A 20,594-nucleotide genomic window follows, 5' to 3' on the forward strand; every position below is an offset into this window, starting at 1 on the left:
AAAGGACATTTTTCCACACGCAGGAAGATGCTGCTGTTTCCCACTCCATCTCCCGTGGGATTGTGCCCTGTGGGGCACGTTTTGGGGTGTGGTGTCCCCCCCTTAAGAGCCTCTCCCACCCACCAGTGCTTCCTGCCCCCCCTTTTCTACAGAACTGCCCTTCCCCCCCCCCCCCCCAATATTGAAAAGCGTAAAAATAATTGAAAATTCAGCTTCACCCACACCCCTGAGGCCAAACTGTCCCGGGGGGGACATTTCAACCAGGTCCGACCCCCCCCCCCCGGGCCCTAAAGCAGAGAAAAGGCGAGGGGGGCTGGGGGGGATCTGAGGGGGATCCAATGGGAGGTGAGTGGGATCCCAGGGGGGTGGGGGGATCCCAGGGGGATCCAAGGAGGATCCAAGGGAGGTTGAGAGGGATCTGAGGGAGGGATGAAGGGGTGGGAATGAGGAGGGGGAATTGAGGAGGATCTGAAGGGGGATGGGGGGGCAAGGAGGGATGAGGGGGATCTGATGGGGGTCTGAAATGGGACTGAGGGAGGCCCGGGGTGGGGTAAGAGGGATCCAAGGGCAGATTAGGGGGATCCAAAGAGGGTTGAGAGGGATCCGAGGGGGGGTGAGAGGGAGTGAGTGGGGTGTGAAGGAGAGCTCAGGGGGATACAAGGCGGGATGAGGGGGATCTGAGGGGATGTCATTCCCCCCCCCCTCCCCCCCATTTCACTTTGGGCTTGTTTCTGGTTCTTTCAGCTGCAGAACAACCTGTGGCCGAGCCCTGCGAGCCCCCCGGGGCTCCTGCCCGCCGAGCCCCTCCCGTCCCCCTGCCTGGCCCCGTATCCCCCCCCCGCCCACAGCAACACCTTCGTGGCCCTTCCCGCCTCCCCGGGCGCCCCCCCCGCCATCAACGGCCTCTATTCCCTGCACGGGCTGCCCCCCCCGGCCCTGCCCCCCCGCCCCTTCGAGCCCCCCCCCCAGCACGACTACAAGGCGCCCGCGCTGATGCCGCTGAGGATGAAGAGCAAAGAGGGGGCCGGGAACCTGCTGGGCTGGGCCACCTGATCCCCCGGGGGGAGGGACACGGGCCCCCCCCGCCCCCCAGCGCCGGGATTTGGGAGCAGGGTGGTGGGATCACCTTCCCCCCCGCCCTGCACACCCCGATCTCCGGGAGTTTTCCTGAATCCAGCGCGATGCTGCAGCACCGGGGGAGCTAAAGGGGGGCTGTGGGGAGGGAGGAGGATCATCCCCGCCCCCGGGCTGGCACTGGCAGCTCAGGCCCCCAAAAGTGGCTCCCTGAGCCCCCCCAAGCACCTTCAGTGAAGGGGGTTTGATGGAGATTCCCGCGGGTTTGCGGCCCCCTCCCCTCCCATCAAATCTGTGTCCCAGGCTGGGGGGGGCCCAGCCCTGGGTAGGGGGACTGTGACGGGGGGGGGGGGGGGGCAGGATACCCCCCCTGGCAGGGGACACAGGGTGTTTGGGGGGTTCCTCTCCCCTCCCCAGCTGCAGTTTGGCTGCTCACCCTCCTCCCAGTGCAACCAGCAATGGCAGAAATTGGGCTCTTCCACTCCCAGTCCCATACTGGGAAGGGCCCCTGGACTGGGACAGTTACTGGGGGCAGAGCTGTGTTCAAGGAGCCCCCAAAGCCCCCCTCCAACCACCACAGCCCTTTCTGCTCTCCTTTTGGGGGGCAGCCCTGGCACAGCCCCGGTTCCTGGAGCAGGGGGAGCCCCCTGGGATGGGCAGTAAATCCATGGGGAGGGGGCTGAGAGGGTAAAGATTCCCAAATTGAAGCCTGTTTCCCTGGGGAGGGGGTCACCTGTTACCCCTTGGATGGAAGAGGTGGGGAGGTGCTTTAATCCCCCCAGATGGGACCCCCCAAGTGCTCCAAGAGGGGTGTTGGGGGCACAACTGGTCATTTGGGGGATGTTCCCCATTTTGGGGGGGCTCTTAGTGGGGGTACCTGTATGGCCAGTCCTGGGGGGGTGGAGGGGGGCCACCTCATTGCATCCAACTTCTTTCATCTTCTATGGGGGTCTTGGGGGGAGTCACCCCAAGTGCCAAAAATGCCCCCAAAACTGGGATGCCACCCTGCCCCATCCTGACTGGGGGGGGCACCCAGGGCACCTGGGCCCTCTCTTGGGGAGGCACCAAACCTGCTGCTCCAGCCCAATCTGGGCCAAACCCCAAGGTTTTCAGCCCAAACCTGGCACCCCTGGCACAGCCTGGTGCCCCCCGTGGGTGACCCCCCTCCCCCTGGGCCATCTCCCCCCCTCCTGGCAGGGGGGATCCGGGTCTTCATTTCTGAGCAATAAAACACATTTGTACAAAGTTATTTCTGGCTCTGGCACTGCTGTAGAGTCTGGCGGGGGTGAGGGGGGAGATTCCCACCTGGATCGTGGGTCGGCTCTGGGAATGGGGTTTGCTGTCTCCATCAGGGATGGATTCACTCCTGGAGCTCCACAGGCTCAGCCCTGAGCTGTCCCACAGGGATGGGGTGGGAATTGGGGCTGTCCCAGCTTCCCTCCCTCAAACCAGGGTGAATCCCTCAGGATTCCATCCCTGGGAGATGCCCCTGTGCCAGGGAAACTGAGGCCCAGCAAGGTGCAAGGCTGAGCTCTGGCAAGGCCATGCTTTGGGGAGGCTGGGTTTGGTGTCTGGGAGCAGAGACAATCCCAGTGGGAACACCAGGATGGTGCCAGAAATCCCAGGACAGAGCTGGGGAGGGCTCAGGGAATGGGACAGGGGGGACCTGCCACCCTCGAGGCCACCAACCCCCCAAACCAACAGAGGGGGGGCGAGGGGAACATTAAACCTGCTGGGGACAGGTCAGGACCCCCGTGGGACGTGAGGGGTGACGGGGACAAGGGCAGATGAGGACCCCCCTCCCAGCTCAGGGGGGAACACAGACAGAGCCTGGGCACACTCAGGGCAGAGATATCACCAAATATATATAATTTATATACAGTTCACCCCCCTGTCCCCCAGAGCCCCCCAGGAGGGGCTGGGCAGGGCCAGCCTCTCGCCCCACATGCGGGACCCCCTCCCACACTGCCCCCCCCGTTTGGGCTGCAGAGGGCACCGGGAGGGAGGTGGCCCTGAAAGCAACCTCAGGGGTGGGCACAGCCCCAGGGGGGTCAATCTGCCCGGGGGGGTACATCCCTGCCCAGGGATGGGCAGATCCCGGGGGGGCACTGCCTTTGGGGTGGGGGGATCTACCCCAGGGTGGGCACAGACCCCCTCACCCAACGGGAACCCCCCGGGGCACCAGAGCCCCCCACCCTCAGCTGCGGGACGAGCCTGGAGCGGGGCAGAGGGGCAGGATGGCACCTCGGCAAGGACCCCCCAGCCCCACCCTCTTCCCAACCCCCCCAGGTCTCCAGACACACCCCCAGGCCCCCCAGCCCCGCTCCCTGCCCCGCCCCGTGTCCATGTCCCGTCACTGCAGCAGCTCCTCCCAGGAGATGGGCCTGGAGAAGACCTCCCTCTCCAGCCACAGGTCGTAGTTGACCTGGAAGTCCTCGGGCAGGTCCACGCGCTGCCCCAGCACGCTCTGCAGGCAGTTGTCCACGGGCACGAACTCGGGGTTGCCGTGGGCGCGGTCGTAGCGCCGCGCGTTGAAGCGCTCGATGCTGGCACGGAGGGCACACTCCTCCGCCTGGAAGTCCCAGGGACGGGCATCCAGGTCTGGCAGGAGAGAGAAAAGAGCTCAGGGAGGAGCCCAAAGCCCCCGGGAAAGGAAAGGGGGCTGTGGGTCCCCACCAGGGCAGACAGGGCAGCTCCACCACATCAACAACACGAGACGCTGTTGGTTTGGACCCCTCGGGCCAAAAACAGTCCCAAAAAATGGGATGTCACCTCAGCCCAGCTCCTAAACCCTGACGGGGGGGCACTGAACCTGCTGTTCCAGCCTGATTTAGGGCAAAACCCAAGCTGTTCAGCCAAAGGGAGCCCCAAGATCTGGCACAGCCCTGAGCCCTGCAAAGCCTCCACCTGGAATCCCTCCTGCATCCCGGACCTCTGGATTGGGTCTGGCTCAGCTGGATTGGGTTTGGCTCAGCTGGAATGGGCCTGACTGAGCTGGGAAGGGCTAGGAAGGGCTGGGAAAGAGCTGGGAAGGGCTGGGAAGAACTGGGAAAGGCTGGGAAGAGCAGCTTTGTGGGCACCCAGTCAAGGTCAACTGGTCAAGGTCAACTGGTGAAGGTCGCCCCACCCCATGTGCATGAGCCCCGGAGCAGCCCCCGCAGTGGGAACGCCACGGGAATGCCATGGGAATGCTGTGGGAATGCCGTGGGAATGCTGCAGGAATGCCGTGGGAATGCTGTGGGAATGCCGCGGAAATGCCATGGGAATGCCACAGGAATGCCGTGGGAATGCTGTGGGAATGCCGTGGGAACGCTGCGGGAATGCTGTGGGAATGCCGTGGGAATGCCGTGGGAATGCCGTGGGAATGCCGTGGGAATGCCGCGGGAATGCTGCAGGAATGCTGCGGGAATGCCGTGGGAATGCTGCGGGAATGCCGTGGGAATGCTGCGGGAATGCCGCAGGGATGCCGTGGGAATGCCGTGGGAATGCCACAGTGATGCCGTGGGAATGCCATAGGAGCGCCACGGGAATGCCGCGGGAACGCCGCAGGCGGGCGGGAGGTACCGTTGCCGTAGGCCCAGTCGTCGTTGAGGCGGTGCCGAACCTTCTGGTAGATGGCCGACATGGTCTTCATGTTGCTCTTCCTCCACTGGCGCCCCAGGTACTTGGTCTGCACCTTGAGCAGCTTGAGCACGTAGAGCTGCAGCATGGCCTGCTTCACCTTCAGGGCACGCTTCAGGATCGGGGCCGACTTGAACACCACCAGCATCTGCGGGGGACACGGGGGGACAGGGATGGGGGACAGGGATGGGGGACAGGGATGGGGTGGGACAGGGACAGGGATGGGGGGACAGGGACGGGGGGACAGGGACAGGGGGACAGGGGTGGGGTGGGACAGGGACGGGGGGACAGGGATGGGGGGACAGGGACGGGGGGACAGGGGTGGAGTGGGGTGGGGTGGTGTGGGATGGGGTGGGACAGGGACGGGGGGACAGGGTGGGGTGGGGTGGGACAGGGATGGGGTGGGACAGGGATGGGGGGACAGGGATGGGTGGGACAGGGGGGATAGGGGTGGGGTGGGATGGGGTGGGATGGGGGGACAGGGATGGGGTGGGACAGGGATGGGGTGGGATGGGGTGGGACAGGGATAGGGTGGGGTGGGATGGGTGGGACACGGATGGATGGGACAGGGATGGGGTGGGACAGGGGTGGTGTGGGATGGAGTGGGACAGGGATAGGGTGGGGTGGGTGAGACAGGGAGGGGTGGGGTAGGATGGGTGGGGTAGGATGGGTGGGACAGGGTGGGGTGGGGTAGGGTGGGATGGGGTGGGTGGGACAGGGGTGTAGTGGGACAGGGATGGGGTAGGATGGGTGGGACAGGGACGGGGTGGGGTGGGATGGGACAGGGATAGGGTGGAACAGGGATGGGGTAGGATGGGATGGCATGGGATAGGATGGGGTCCTGTGTCAACTCCCTCCCCCCTCACTCGCTTCTCCCTCCCCACCGAGGGCTGGGTTGCCACAGGGTGTTCCCACAGCCCAGGCCCTCAGTGAGATCCCAGTCCAGCCAGGCTGAGCTCCAGAACATTCCCAGCCTCACCATGGTGCGGGAATGCTTCCACTTGGTCAGTTTGTTCAGGATGCGCAGCAGGTTGATGCAGGAGAAGAGGTTCCTCCAGCAGAACTGGTTGTTGTCTCCGGCCTCCTGCGGGGAGGACGGGCAGGGTCAGGCAAGGGAAGGGAGCAGGGATAGGGAGAGGCTGGGCTGGGCTTGTCCAAAGAGTATGCAGGCATGGAATCACCCAGTCAAGGAATTGGTAAGGTTGGAAAAGCCCTCCCAGATACCAAGTCCAACCATCCCTCAGCACTGCCAAGGCCACCACTGACCATGTCCCCAAGTGCCACATCCACAGATTTTTGGACACCTCCGGGAATGGGGACTCCACCTGGGCAGCCCCTTCCAAGGCCTGATCACCCTTGTTCCCTGGGAGCAGAGCCTGACCCCCCCCAGCTCCCCCCTCCTGTCAGGGAGTTGCAGAGCCAGAAGGTCCCCCCTGAGCCTCCTTTTCTCCAGGATGAGCCCCCCCAGCTCCCTGAGTTCTCCTGCTGCTCCAGACCTTTCCCCAGCTCTGTTCCATTCCCTGGACATGCTCCAGCCCCTCAATATCCTTCTTGTCCTGAGGGGCCCAGAAGTGACCCCAGCAGAGATGTGCTGTACTCCCCAGAAGCCCCAGGAGCATGGAGAGGGTGCCAGGGCTGGGTGGGGGAGCCCCCCTTTCCCCCGGGGAGCACCCCAGGACTGGCACAGCCGGACTCACCAGGCTCTCGGCCGTCAGCTCCGGCAGCTCGTGCACCACACAGTAGGGATAGTCCAGCACAGAGATGCTGCAGGAAGGACAGGGGGGTTGTGCTGATCCCCCACTGATCCCTCCCACACCCCCCTGGCCTGGGGGGCAATGCAGACCCCACCTCCCACCCACTGGAGACTGTCCATGGTGGGCACTTCCCACCGTGCCTGTGCCCAGGGAGGGGCTCCAGAGGGGAGAGGAAGCAAGGCCCCCTCCCCACAGCCCACAGGGATGCAGGGGAGCAGCTCCCCCCACCTGTTCTTGGCAGTGATGTAGGACATGATGTTCTGGTTGAAGAACTTAAGGATGAGCGGGATGCAGTTGGCAAAGACCAGGTGCTGGGCCATGTACTCGAACTGGGGAGGGGAAAAGCAGGTGAATGGGGACCAGGGGGGTCCTGCCCGTGCCCAAATCCCTCCCGGGGGGTGGGAGGACCCCAGACCACCTCACCTGGTAGATGTGGTTGAGCTTGAAGTGCTTGAGCAGGAGCAGCAGCACGGCAGAGATGGCCTTGACGATGATCTCCTTGTGCCGGTTGACGTCCACGCCCAGCTTCATGCTCTGCAGCACCGTGGTCCTGGGGGCACAGGGGGGCACTGCAGGAACTGCTTCTCGGGAGGGGGGGAGGGGCTGGGAGGGAATTCCCTGAGAAGCTGTGGCTGCCCTGTCCCTGGAAGTGTCCAAGGCCAGGCTGGATGGGGCTTGGAGCAGCCTGGGATAGTGGAAGGTGGCCCTGCCTGTGGGGTGGAATGGGCTTTAAGGTCCCTTCCCACCCAAACCATTCCATGATTCCATGCTCCTGCAGCAGGGCAGGGTCACATCACCCAGGGAGTCCCAACCCAAACCCTTCCTGGTTCCTCCTGTCCCCCTCTCCCTTCCCTTCCCACCCCATCCCAGCCTCTGCTCCGGGGCACTCACGGCATCTCCTCCGGCAGCACGTCTGCCAGGATGTTGATGGAGTCTGTCTTGGCTTTGGAGGTGGGGGCTGCAGCCAGGAGGATCTTCAGGAGAGCAATCTGGGGAGCAGGGAGAGATGGAGAGGGGATGGGGGCAGGGGGCAGGAATAGGGATATAAACCTGGGAGGCATCACTGGAAAGGGACGGGGCACTGATCCCAGAGGATCCCAGTACTCCCAGCTCACCATGTACTGGGGCAGGCTGGGCAGCAGGCCCTGGTACAGGATCTCAGCAGGGACTTGCTCCACTTCCTCTTCCCCCTGGGGCCAGAAGAGACCAGAAAACCTCCACCAGTGCCCTGGCCCTGGGATATGATCCCAAGGGCTGGAGACCCTCAGCCCAGAGAAACCCCTCCCCAGCAGAGCAAACATCCCATCCCATCCCATCCCACACTCACTCCAGACAGTGGGGAGCGCAGGAATTCATCCTCCATGTGCACCTGGACCTCGGCAATGGACGTGTACTTGTGCTGCAGGGGGACAGGGGGGTCAGCACAGCCCCCCCAGCTCCCATCATCCCATAATACCCCTCCTGGATCCCTGTCCCAAGGGTGGCCCATGTTCATGGGCAGGGTGGGAGCTGCTGGACTCAGCTATGGACAATCCCAGGAGCAAAGGAAGACAAGAAGGGATAAAGCCCCTAAGAAAGGGATAAAACCCCTCAGAAAGGGATAAAGCTCCCCAAGGAAGGGATGAAGTCTCCTAAGGAAGGGATGAAGCCCCTAAGGAAGGGATGAAGCCCCTATGGAAGTGAAGAAGCCCCCTAAGTAAGGGATGAAGCCCCGCTGGATGGGAAGAAGAAAGAGATGCAGCCCCCCAAGGAAGGGGCTTGGACAGCCTGGGAGAGCAGGGATGGGATGAGAACTTCAGGCTGCTCCCACCACAGGGCTGAGGAAGGGGGAGGTGCCTCAGGAAAACCCTCTCCTGAGCTGTGCTGGGAGCAGGGGCTGGGGAAGGGACTGCAGGAATTCCTGGATGGACTCACCAGCTTCAGGGTGCGGATGCTCTCGTGGATGGGCCGGGGCAGACCCACCACCGTGTTGGTGTCACTGCGGGAGGGACAGAGCCAGGCTGGGAGCAGAGCTGGGCACCCGGGGCAGGGGAAGGGACCCCCGGGGGGGGGACCCCCAGGGGTGGGGAAGGGACTCCCAGGGGTGGGACAGGAACCCCCAGGGGTGGGACAGGGACCTCTGAGGGGTGGGGAAGGGACCCTTCAGGAGTGGGGCAGGGACCCCCCAGGAGTGGGGAAGGGACCCCCAGGGGTGGAACAGGGACCCCCAGGGGTGAAGAAGGGACCCCCAGGGGTGGGGAAGGGACCATGAGCCAGCGACCCCAGGACTTTTCTGCTGCTACACGGAGGCAAGAGCAGCCCCAGAACTGACTCTCCCCCAGCCCCCCAAACTGGCCTCTTCCCAAGCCCCTCAAACTGACCCCCCCCGGCTGGCCCTGGCCCCACCTGCCCAAGGTGTATCCGATGAATTTGCTCCTGCTGGACTCCAAGAACATCTCAATGTCCTTCTCCCTGCAGCCAAGGGGGAAGGGAAGAGTCACATCTTCCCATCCCTCTTGGAATGTCACAGCTCCAGCCCCAGGGAAAAGCCTGACAAAGGGATGATACCCAGCCCACCCCCCAAAAAACAGCTACCCGAGTGACCACCCTGCCCCCAACCCCTTCCTCCATCCCTGCTGAGATTCCCAACATCCAGCCCCTTTTCCCGCCCCCATTCCAGCCCTGCCTGGCTCCCCCCGGACTCACCGGACCTTGGGGGCCCAGGGCAGCCCCTTGGGGCAGGTGATGCGCTCGCTGGGGGGGTGCTGGGTGGGGGGGGGCATCACTTCATCCCTCTCCAGGGGGAAGGTCTCCCCCTCCAGGCTGTTGTCATCGTCGTTCTCCTCCTCCTCCTCCCGGGAGTCGTCGGCTTTGTAGGGATCGCGCTCGTTGAAGGCGTCCAGGTTGTCCTGCTTGATGAGGGCCTGGGGGGGGCAGAGCATCCAGGGAATGGGCCTGCTCCAAGGGCAGTGCCCAGCCCCTGGAAGAGACCTCGGTCATGTCACCATCCCCTCGATGACGTCACCATGCCCTCACTGATGTCACCATGCCCCCAATGATGTCAGCATGCCCTCGGTGATGTCACCATGCCCTCACTGATGTCACTGTGCCCTCACTGATGTCACCATCCCCTCGATGATGTCACCATCCCCTCGATGATGTCACCATGCCCTCAGTGATGTCACCATCCCCTCGATGATGTCACCATCCCCTCGGTGATGTCACCATCCCCTCGGTGATGTCACCATGCCCTCACTGATGTCACCATCCCCTCAATGTCATTGTGCCCTCACTGATGTCACCATCCCCTCGATGATGTCACCGTGCCCTCAGTGATGTCACCATCCCCTCGATGATGTCACCATCCCCTCGATGATGTCACAATCCCCCCAATGTCATTGTGCCCTCACTGATGTCACTATCCCCTCGATGATGTCACCGTGCCCTCAGTGATGTCACCATCCCCTCGATGATGTCACCATCCCCTCGATGATGTCACCGTGCCCTCGGTGATGTCACCGTGCCCTCAATGATGTCACCATGCCCTCGGTGATGTCACCATGCCCTCAGTGATGTCACCATGCCCTCGGTGATGTCACCGTGCCCTCAATGATGTCACCGTGCCCTCGGTGATGTCACCATGCCCTCAGTGATGTCACCATGCCCTCGGTGATGTCACCATGCCCTCGATGATGTCACCATCCCCTTGATGATGTCACCATGCCTCCCTGATGTCACCATGTCCTGACTGATGTTACTGTACCCCCACTGCTGTCACTGTCCCCTTGTTGATGTAACCACGCTCTCATTGATGTCACTGTCCCCTCATTGCTGTCACCATGCCCTCCCTGCTGTCACCATGCCCTCCCTGCTGTCACCACGCCCATGCTGCTGTCCCTGCCCCTGTTGCTGTCACCCCCCCATGCTGTCCCTGCCCCCACTGCTGTCCCTGTCTCCCGTTGCTGTCACCCCCCGCTGTCCCTGCCCCTGTTGCTGTCACCCCCCGCTGTCCCTGTCCCCTGTTGCTGTCACCCCCCGCTGTCCCTGTCCCCTGTTGCTGTCCCTGCCCCCGTTGCTGTCACCCCCCGCTGTCCCCGTCCCCACCTTGTGCTCCCTGCGGCCGCGTTTCTGCTGCTGCTCGATGAGGTCGGAGGCGGATGCCGGGGGCGACGCCGCCCTCATGTTCCGGATCACCTGGATACTGTCCTCCGGGAGCGGGGGCAGCCCCAGGATCTCCCTCTTCTCCGCCTTCATGCTCTGCAGCTCCTCAAAGCCCCCCAGGGTGCACTGCAAGGGACCCCCGGAGCTGAGCGTGGGGGCTCCCAGGGCAGCTCCCCCTGCCCTTCCCAAAACTGCTCTCCACAATCACAGTCATGGAATCCTGGAGGCTGGAAAAGCCCTCCAAGGTCACCAAGTCCAACCTGTGACCATAACCCCCTTGTCCCCCAGCCCAGAGCACTGAGGGCCACGGCCAGCCCTTCCTTGGACACCTCTAGGGGTGGGGACTCCACCACCTTCCTGGGCAGCCCCTTCCTGGGCAGCCCCTTCCAAGGCCTCACCACCCTTTCCAGGAAGAAATTCCTCCTGATGTCCAACCTGACCCTCCCCTGGCACAGCCTGAGGCCGTTCCCTCTCCTCCTGTCCCTTGTTCCCTGGGAGCAGAGCCCGACCCCCCCCGGCTCCCCCCTCCTGTCAGGGGGTTGCAGAGCCAGAAGGTCCCCCCTGAGCCTCCTTTGCTCCAGGATGAGCCCCCCCAGCTCCCTCAGCTGCTCCTGCTGCTCCAGCCCCTTCCCCAGCTCCCTCAGTTCTCCTCCTGCTCCAGACCCTTCCCCAGTTCTGTTCCCTTCCCTGGACACGCTCCAGCCCCTCCATGTCCTTCTTGTCCTGGGAGGTCTAAATCCTTCTCCAGGGTATAAAACAGGAGCTGCCTGTGCCTGTGCCCCCCTTGTCCTTGTGACAGGCAGGAGGGACAGGAGGGTGTCCAGGAATCCACAACTGGAGTGTCCAGAGCTTTCCCTTCCTGGATCCCATCAGGGATCTCACTTTGGGTCCATCCTTGATACCCAGCTCCAGATACCAACATCCAACACTTCTCTGTGGGGGAAAGCCTGGGATTGGGTTTGATAAGGTGTAAAGTGAACACCAGAAGGGGATGGAGCAATTACAGCCAGATCCAAGGGCAGAATTCCCTCCTGTGCCAAGCATCAAAGCACACATCCCATATCCCATGGCCTCTCCTCACCAGCACAGTCTTCCAGAGCAGGAGCAGCACCTTCTTCATGGGGAAATGTGGAGCATGGCCGCTGCAGAACTTGGTCACCATCCCAAAGAGCATCACAGAGAAGGGCTCGTTGTTGTACAGGGGGGCTCCTGCAACCACACAGCGGGATTATCCAGGAATTCCTCATCCCTGTTCTCACCCCCACCAGCTCAGAGACCCCCATCCCACCCCAGACAGCTCCCTCTCCTCTCCAAGGCCTCAGACCCTCCATCATTTCTCACCTCTGTGTTCAGAGGAAACAACGGCCCCAGTGCCCCATGTTTTTCCTGGGAAGAGAGCACCCAGCAGCAGGAAAGGCTGGATGGCTCCTCCTGCTCACCCTTCCAAGTTGAGCAGAAACCAACCCAGTGCTGCCAGTCCCTGTTAACCAAGGCCTGGAGGCAAATCCCACCCCGCTGTCCCTCCCCAGGCCTGGCAGCTCCCCCCCAAGCTCCGGATCCTCACCCAGCTCCGCTCGGAACGTTTGCCTCATGCTCTTCCACTCGGGCTTGTCCCCCTCGGCCTCCTGGCGCACGGTCTCCACGATCAGGTACATGATGTTCAGCAGCACCCTGGAAAAAACGGCTTGGGATGAGCTGGGATGAGCTTGGGAAGCACTGCTGGCACCCAGCATGCCGGGATGGAGATGCAGGAGGTGGGCTGGAGTTGCCTTGGTAATGTTTGTGCTCCTGCAGGTACATTTCTGGTCTCTAAACCAGGGAAAACAGCCCTGGATTGGCAGGATGAGGTGAATTGTGAATATTTTCAGGGAGTTTTGGGCTCTAAACCAGGAAAAATAGCCCTGGATTTGCAGGAGGATGAGGTGGATGGTGGATGTTTGCAAGGATTTTGCTCCTCCTGGAATATGCTGGAACTGAACTGATTTTTTCCAGCGTTTTCAGCCCACACCAGATCCAGATTCCATGCCAGTGCTCAGGGAAAAGGTCTCTCCAAGTCCAAGCTGGAAAAAATCTCCTTTCCCAAATTTTCCTGCTCTTACATCCCCGACCTGCCCCGTTCCTGCTGTGCTGAGCACGAGGGACACCATGGATGCTCACGGAGCTCTGGCCCCCCAGGGCCTGTCCCAGCCCCCCAAAACTCCTGGAAAAGCCTGGCCCCCCTCCAGCCCCACAGTTCCCATTCCATACCGCAGGTCCGTGCTGTCAGCCAGGGAAATGGCCGGTTTCCTCACGGCACTGGAACACGCCGCGCTGTTGCTGCGGAGGGAGAACAGCCAGTGGGAATTTGGGGCAGTTTGGGGGAATCTGGGACAATCCAGACTCTGCCACAGGCATCTGCCACAGACTCTGAGTCTGCCACAGACTCTGCCAGACTCATCCCAGAGGCAACTCTGGGAGAGACACCACTGCCAGGAATTCCCTGCTCACAGGAGGAGGGACTTCGGGACTTAACCAATTATTATTATTATTATAGAAACACAACATAAATTATATTTATGTAATATATATTACTGTTACATTAAAAATATTATATAAATATAATATAAAAATATTATATATAAATATATATTTATATATAAAAATATGCATATACTTTATATATATAAAATATATATATTTTATATATATTTTATATATAAAATACATATAAATATATTTATATAAAAATAAATTATTATATTATATATAATGTTATATAGTATTTTATTATACAAATATATTATATTTGTATATAATATATATTATATATAAGTATTCTATATAATTATATATATTCTATATAATTATATATAATATATTATATATATTATATAATTATATATATATTATATATATTATATAAAAATATATAATATATATATATTTTATATATACAATATATATAAAATATATATAATGTATATAGTATATATATTTTATATATAAATATATAATATATAATATATATTATATATTTATATTATATAAATATAATATAAATTTTTATATAATAATATAAATCCAATAAAAATACTGGATTTATCGGGTCTAATCCTCCATTCCACACCCCCCCAGAGCGCTGGGAATTGCCCTGGTGGATGCAGGACCCAGCTGAGGGCCCCAGGTTGCTCCTGAGCCATTCCCAGGGTGCTTTCCCGCGGCACTCACTCGATCTCCATGTTGAGCAGCTCCACCAGGGCGTTGAAGGTGCCCACCTCCAGCAGCAGGAAGATGTTGTACCTCATCCAGGCCTGCACCTCGGCCTCGGAGCTGCACTCCCCGAAGGTCCCTGCGAGGAGAACCCGCTGAGCCAGAGCTGGGGGGGGAGGGAAGGTGGGAGCACAGCATGGAACTGCCCCACGGGAACAGTGGAGGGAAGGTGGAAGCACGGGATGGAACTGCCCCCACGGGAACAGGTGGGAGCACAGCATGGAACTGCCCCACGGGAACAGGTGGGAAGCACAGCATGGAACTGCCCCAAGGGAACAGGTGGGAAGCACAGCATGGAACTGCCCCAAGGGAACAGGGGGAGGGAAGGTGGGAAGCACCTTTGGATGGAACTGCCCCAAGGGAACAGGTGGAGGAAAGGTGGGAAGCACGGGATGGAGGAAAGGTGGGAAACACAGGATGGAGGGAAGGTGGGAAGCACAGCATGGAACTGCCCCCACGGGAACAGGGGGAGGGAAGGTGGGAAGCACGGGATGGAGGGAAGGTGGGAAGCACAGCATGGAACTGCCCCCACGGGAGCAGATGGAGGGAAGGTGGGAAGCACAGGATGGAGGAAAGGTGGGAAGCACAGCATGGAACTGCCCCCACGGGAACAGGGGGAGGGAAGGTGGGAAGCACAGGATGGAGGAAAGGTGGGAAGCACAGCATGGAACTGCCCCCACGGGAGCACAGCCCACAGGGACACGGGGCAGGTCTGGCACAAACTGCTCCACGGGCTGGGCCCGTGAGGATCAGCTCGTCCCGGATATCCCGGGGGATGAAACCCACAGGGAATGGAAATTACTTAAAATATGGGATATTAGAATGATTATTAATTGTTACACTAAATTAATATTGTACGTTAATTGTACTACATACTGATATGTTATATAATATATAAGATGTAATATATAAGATGGAATATATAATATTATACATTACAACACATACTATATTACATAAAACATATATAAATACATTAATTTTACAAATTATATATCATATATCATATATTTTATAATAAGTTACATACTATATATAGATTATATAAATATATGTTGTCAGAATATGTATAATATATTATATTTATCCATATATAATGTATATAACATATGATACATACAACATATAATTGTATATTTGTGCAATAATTATATAATACATATTTGTACATAACTAGTATGGCATATATATTACTACATATAGTAATAACATATATTATATGTAATATATAGGAACACATAATATATACTACATATAACATAAAATACACATAATTAATGTAATTTATATATATATACACCTATATATTCTATAATTTTTATATATACATATTACATAACACATATAGTAATAACATATAATATATATCATATGCTATATATATAACATACACTATTTAATTTATTAAATAATACATGATATAATCTATATTACATATATTTTGTATATTATATTATTATATGTAATATATGTCATATGAATATATAGCTTATATAAATTACATATATGTATATGCATATACACTATATATATTAAAACTATATAGTATATAATAGTATAAGTAGTATATATATTATATATTATATAATTTATTATATAATTTATTATATAATTTATTATATAATTAGATTATACAAGTTATATATAGTAATAACATCTATTATATATTATATCTAATATACAACATATATAATTTATTAAATAACATATAATATAATCTATTATATATAATATATAATATATATTATATTATATATTTTATATATAATTGTACAATATATTATATATATTATATATTATATTATATATGATATAGTATATATTATATATTATATAATATATTATATATATTATATATATTATATACTATATATAATTATATAACTATATAATATATATTATATATACAATAAATATATATATTATATAATAAAATATATCTAATATATTATAATATATATTAGATATATGGTATATATAAAAATTATATATAATTATACAATATAATCTATATTATATATATGTTATATATTATATGTAACATATTATATGAATATATAGCTTATATGAATTACATATGTGTATAAATTATATATATTATATATTTCATTATATAATTGTATAACATTATATAATTTATATATAGTAACAATATCTATTATATACTATATATAATATACAACATAATTTATTACATAACACATAATATAATCTATATTACCTCTCTATATTATATGTAATATATCATATGTTATATAAAATATTACATCTGTATATTATATGTAATATATCATATGTTATATAAAATATTACATCTGTATATTATATGTAATATATCATATGTTATATAAAATATTACATCTGTATATTACATGTAATATATTATATGTTATATAAAATATCACATCTCTATATTACATGTAATATACTATATGTTAATAAAATATTACATCTCTATATTATATGTAATATATTATATGTTATATAAAATATTACATCTTTATATTATATGTAATATATTATATGTTATATAAAATATTACATCTCTATATTGCATGTAATATATGTTATATAAAATATTACATCTGTATACTATATATGATCTATTATATGTTATATAAACACGTGGCTCACATAAACAAATGACTCCTATATTTTATCTATCTAATACATTTTACCCGAACTCCAGGACCAACCCCACAGATCTGTGTTCCACACCCACCTCTAACCCCTCCCCAGAACCCCCCTCTCCGTGCCCCAGCCCGTGTCACCTTGTGCCACGTAGAGGATGGCCCGAGCCACGCGCAGGCGCCGCTCCCGCGCCGTCACCTCCAGCCCGTCCAGCAGCCGCATGGCGTGGGTGCGGTGCTGCGCCCGCTCCAGCTCCGGCCAGCGCCGCTCCGGCACTGCGGGACACGGGAACGGGCTCAGGGACACGGCCCGGGGCTCCGGCACCGCGGGAAACCGCGGCAGACCCAGAACCACGGCCGGCATCTGAGCAGGGAACAGGATCCAGCACCGCGGGAAACCGCGACAGCCCCAGAACCACGGCCGGCATCTGAGCAGGGAATGGGATCCAGCACCACGGGAAACCACAGCATCCCCAGAACCACGGCCGGCATCCCGGGAATGGGATCCAGCACCGCGGGAAACCACGACAGCCCCAGAACCACGGCCGGCATCTGAGCAGGGAATGGGATCCAGCACCACGGGAAACCGCGGCAGACCCAGAACCACGGCCGGCATCCCGGGAATGGGATCCAGCTCCGTGGGAGAGCACAGCAGTGGGATGAGAGGATGGGACACACCCACGGACATGCCCAAGGATCCAGCACCGTGGGAAAGCACAACAGTGGGATGAGGAAATGGCATACATTCATGGACACGCCCAAGGGATCTCGCACTGTGGGAAAGCACAACAGTGGGATGAGAGGATGAGGGACACCCACGGACATGCCCAAGGGATCCAGCACCATGGGAAAGCACAGCAGTGGGATGAGGGGATGGCATACACTCATGGACACCCATGGACACACCCAAGGGATCCAGCACCATGGCAAACCACAGCAGTGGGATGAGGGAATGGGACACACCCACGGACACACCCAAGGGATCCAGCACCATGGCAAAGCACAACAGTGGGATGAGGGAATGGGACACACCCATGGGATCCAGCACCATGGGAAAACCGCAACAGCTGGATGAGGGAATGGGACATGCTCCAGGGATCCAGCACCACAGGAACACGGTGCTGCTGGGAGCAATGGGCACCCAGGGATGTGATGGACAGAGGGATTCTTCCACCTCCCAGATGAGTCATGGACTCAGGGAATATCCACAGGGATCATCAGTCCAACTGCCCGGGATGCCCCAACAATCCCACCCTGTCCCTGAGAGCGTTGTCCAAACCCTCCTGGAGCTCTGGCAGCCTTGGGGCTGTGCCCACTGCCCTGGGGAGCCTGGGCAGTGCCCAACCAGCCTCTGGGGGAAGAACCTTTGCCTGAGATCCAACCTGAGCCTGCCCTGACACAGCTCCAGCCCTTCCCTGGGTGCTGTCCCTGCTCACCCAGAGCAGAATCGGAGCTGCCCATCCCAGGAAGCTGCAGATCCCAATGAGCTCTGCCCTCAGGCTCCTCTTCTCCAGGAAGAGAGATCCCTGTCCCTCCCCAGGGGGTGACAGATCCATGGAAAAGCTCTTACTGTGGATCCTGAAGTCCTCCTCGAAGCACTTTCGGTTGAGCAGGAATTCTGGCCCCTCTGTGTAGCTGTAAAGCTCTGCCAAGAGAGGGGAAGCTCCAAAAACCTGCAGAGCTGCAACTTGGGAACTGCACTTTTAGCCCAAAAACTCAAAATTCCCCAAAAGACCCCACCCAGCATAAGGCTGACAACATTCACTAAATGGATCCCTTCCCTTTTAACATCCATCAGGCTTTTAAGGATAATGATGGAGCTGAGAGAGCTCCTTTAATTGTCCCAGCAGAGGAAGTCACTGGTTAATTGATGCCTCCCAAGAATTCCTCACCTGACAGCTCTGCTGCCCATTTATCCGTGTCTGCATATTCAAACTCCAGGTCTGGAGACTCCGAATAGCCCTGAAAAAAACCCGGAAAAATCAGTTCAATTCCAGCACATCCCAGGAAAACCCCAAATCCCTGCAAACAGCCACAATTCACCTCGTCCTCCTGCAGAGCCAGGGCTGTTTTTCCTGGTTTAGGGACCAGGAATGTCCCTGCGGCAGCACCAACGTTACCGAGGCAACTCCAACCCACCTCCTGCGGCTCCATCCAGGATGTGCCGCAGGGACTGCCCGGCTGGAGCCACTGCAGCACCCCCAGAACACCCTCCAACACCCCCAAAACGCTGGGGGAGCCCCCACAGCACAGCAAACACGGCAGGAGATGGGGAGGAAATTCTGTGGGATTAGGGGGCTCTCAGAGCTCCCACATTTCACATAGAATTGGAAAAATTTGGGCTATCCCCGCCCTCCCCCCCATCCCCCCCCCGTGCCATCGCGGGGAGGAGGTGTCAGCAGGATTGGTGAGGATGGAACTGTTCCAAACACTTCGGAGAGGCGGGAAAACCACCCAGGAGAAGCTTTAGACACAAAATACCAGCTCCCTTTAGGGAGGGACCCACGGAATTTCAGGGAATCCACCCCTGAGTGGGGCAGAAGTCTCCTGAATTTCGGGGCACCCAGACCCACAGCAAAACCCTCCCAAATTTCGGGGCTCCTGAGGGAGGGGGCAGATCCACAGCAAAACCTCCTGAATTTTGGGGCATCCACCCCTGAGGGGGAAACAGATCCACAGCAGGATTTTGGGGCACCCACTCTGAGCGAGGGGCAGACCCAGAGCAGATCCCTCCCAAATCTGGGGGGCACCCAGCCCCACCCCAGCCCCCTCCCAAACCCTGGGACCCTGAGAGAGGGGCTGGCTCTGCACTGGGAGCTCCCCCCAGTCCATTCCAGGGCTGCCATCCCCCATCCATGGCAGCAGGTGGCTCTGGGGCCATCACAGGAATGAAACACTCGCGAAAAGCCCCCTCGGCTCCACACCCTCCCCCTGCCCCCCCGGCTCAGGGGGGACACCCCGGGACCCCGCCGTGCCCTTGGGGGGTCGGGTCATCTTCCCGGATCCACCCCTGCTCCGAGCATGGAAACGGGACCCCACAGCCCTCCGGGCCGGGAGCACCGGGAGAGCCCCGGGACGGGCCGCGAGAGCCCCGACTGGGGTCCTGGGGCCGAGCCAGCCCCGGGCTCCACCCCGGTCACACCGGCCCGGGGCTGGGGGAGGGAGGGATGGACGGGAACCGGCACCGAGCGAGCCCCGGCACCGAGCCCGGACTCCGGCTCCGCTGCCACCGCGGCTCGGGGGGAACCGGGACCGCCCCTGGGAATCGGTACCGGAGCTGGTTTCGGGACAACGGCCGGGCCGGGGCTGACCCGGAGGAAGGCGGGGCTGGAAACACCGCCCGGGCACGGGCACCGGCACCCACAGACAGCCGGCACCGCCAGGCACCGGACACACCGACAGCCGGCACCGCCAGGCACCGGGCACCCCGGGCACGGACACACCGGCACCGCGGGCACGGACACACCGGTACCCCGGGCACGGACACACCGGGTACCCCGGGCACGGACACACCGGTACCCCGGGCACGGACACACCGGGTACCCCGGGCACGGACACACCGGGTACCCCGGGCACGGACACACCGGTACCCCGGGCACGGACACACCGGGTACCCCGGGCACGGACACACCGGGTACCCCGGGCACGGACACACCGGCACCGCGGGCACCGACACCCCCTCAGCCACCGGCACGGCCGGGCAGGCCCCGCCGAGCCCCGGCGCGGCCCGCCCCGCCCGGGCAGTGCCTCCCCGCTGACCTCGGAGTCCTTCCTGGGCGGCCGGGCCATGTCCCGGCCCCTGGCGGGCGCGGCCGCCCCGCCGCGGCCCCTGTTGTTGTTGTTGCCCGGTGCCGCTGCCGGGCCCGGCCCGGGGCCGCCGCCCGCCTCCATGGCGGCCGCTCCGCCGCCAGCTCTCGCGAGGACTCACCCCCTCCTCTCGCGGGAGCGGCAGCGACAGCCGGGGCAGCGCCGCCGCCATGTTGGGAGTGGCGCCGCGGGGCGCTCGGTGCGTCCGGTGGGTGCGATGGGGCTCCGCCGCCGCTCTCGCCGCCCCGCCGAGGCCGCCGCGTCACAGCCTGGCCCTGCCCGCCCCTATTGGCCGCGGGCGGCGCGGCGACCGGGGCAA

The 20,594-nt window shown here is 57.0% G+C and overlaps 1 protein-coding gene across 4 annotated transcripts; it reads right to left on the reverse strand.

The window, feature by feature from the left end:
* Positions 1 to 2,919: 2,919 nt before the first annotated feature.
* STRIP1 (striatin interacting protein 1) lies at positions 2,920 to 20,536 on the reverse strand. 4 transcript variants are annotated; one of them, XM_064635702.1, is made up of 21 exons: positions 20,397 to 20,536; positions 18,361 to 18,430; positions 18,039 to 18,113; positions 16,610 to 16,744; positions 13,797 to 13,917; positions 12,837 to 12,905; positions 12,154 to 12,260; positions 11,671 to 11,798; positions 10,533 to 10,715; positions 9,135 to 9,352; positions 8,835 to 8,900; positions 8,364 to 8,427; positions 7,777 to 7,848; positions 7,565 to 7,639; positions 7,341 to 7,438; positions 6,873 to 6,999; positions 6,678 to 6,778; positions 6,393 to 6,459; positions 5,675 to 5,779; positions 4,639 to 4,843; positions 2,920 to 3,675 (listed from the first exon to the last, which is right to left on the reverse strand). In XM_064635702.1, exons 1-21 carry the CDS (start codon positions 20,445 to 20,447, stop codon positions 3,428 to 3,430), a joined length of 2,385 nt encoding a protein of 794 aa, XP_064491772.1. In that variant the 5' UTR covers positions 20,448 to 20,536; the 3' UTR covers positions 2,920 to 3,427. The 4 variants fall into 4 exon arrangements, with proteins under 4 accessions (XP_064491772.1, XP_064491769.1, XP_064491773.1 ...); XM_064635699.1 differs by lacking the exon at positions 20,397 to 20,536 and adding an exon at positions 20,228 to 20,388; XM_064635703.1 differs by lacking the exon at positions 20,397 to 20,536 and adding an exon at positions 18,608 to 18,713.
* Positions 20,537 to 20,594: the final 58 nt, after the last annotated feature.

The sequence above is a fragment of the Pseudopipra pipra genome, chromosome 25 (assembly GCF_036250125.1).
Source record: "Pseudopipra pipra isolate bDixPip1 chromosome 25, bDixPip1.hap1, whole genome shotgun sequence".
NCBI lineage: Eukaryota > Metazoa > Chordata > Aves > Passeriformes > Pipridae > Pseudopipra > Pseudopipra pipra.

What these genes read in the sequence shown, in the direction of transcription:
- STRIP1 (XM_064635699.1), bottom strand. Translation starts at nt 20,359, where the DNA reads ATGGAGGCGGGCGGCGGCCCCGGGCCGGGCCCGGCAGCGGCACCGGGC. An exon ending in TGCGCTCCCCACTGTCTGGA is followed by an intron (nt 7,640 to 7,776) that starts GTGAGTGTGGGA and finishes TTCTGGCCCCAG; the next exon opens with GGGGAAGAGGAAGTGGAGCA. An exon ending in TACATCACTGCCAAGAACAG is followed by an intron (nt 6,460 to 6,677) that starts GTGGGGGGAGCT and finishes TCCTTCCTGCAG; the next exon opens with CATCTCTGTGCTGGACTATC.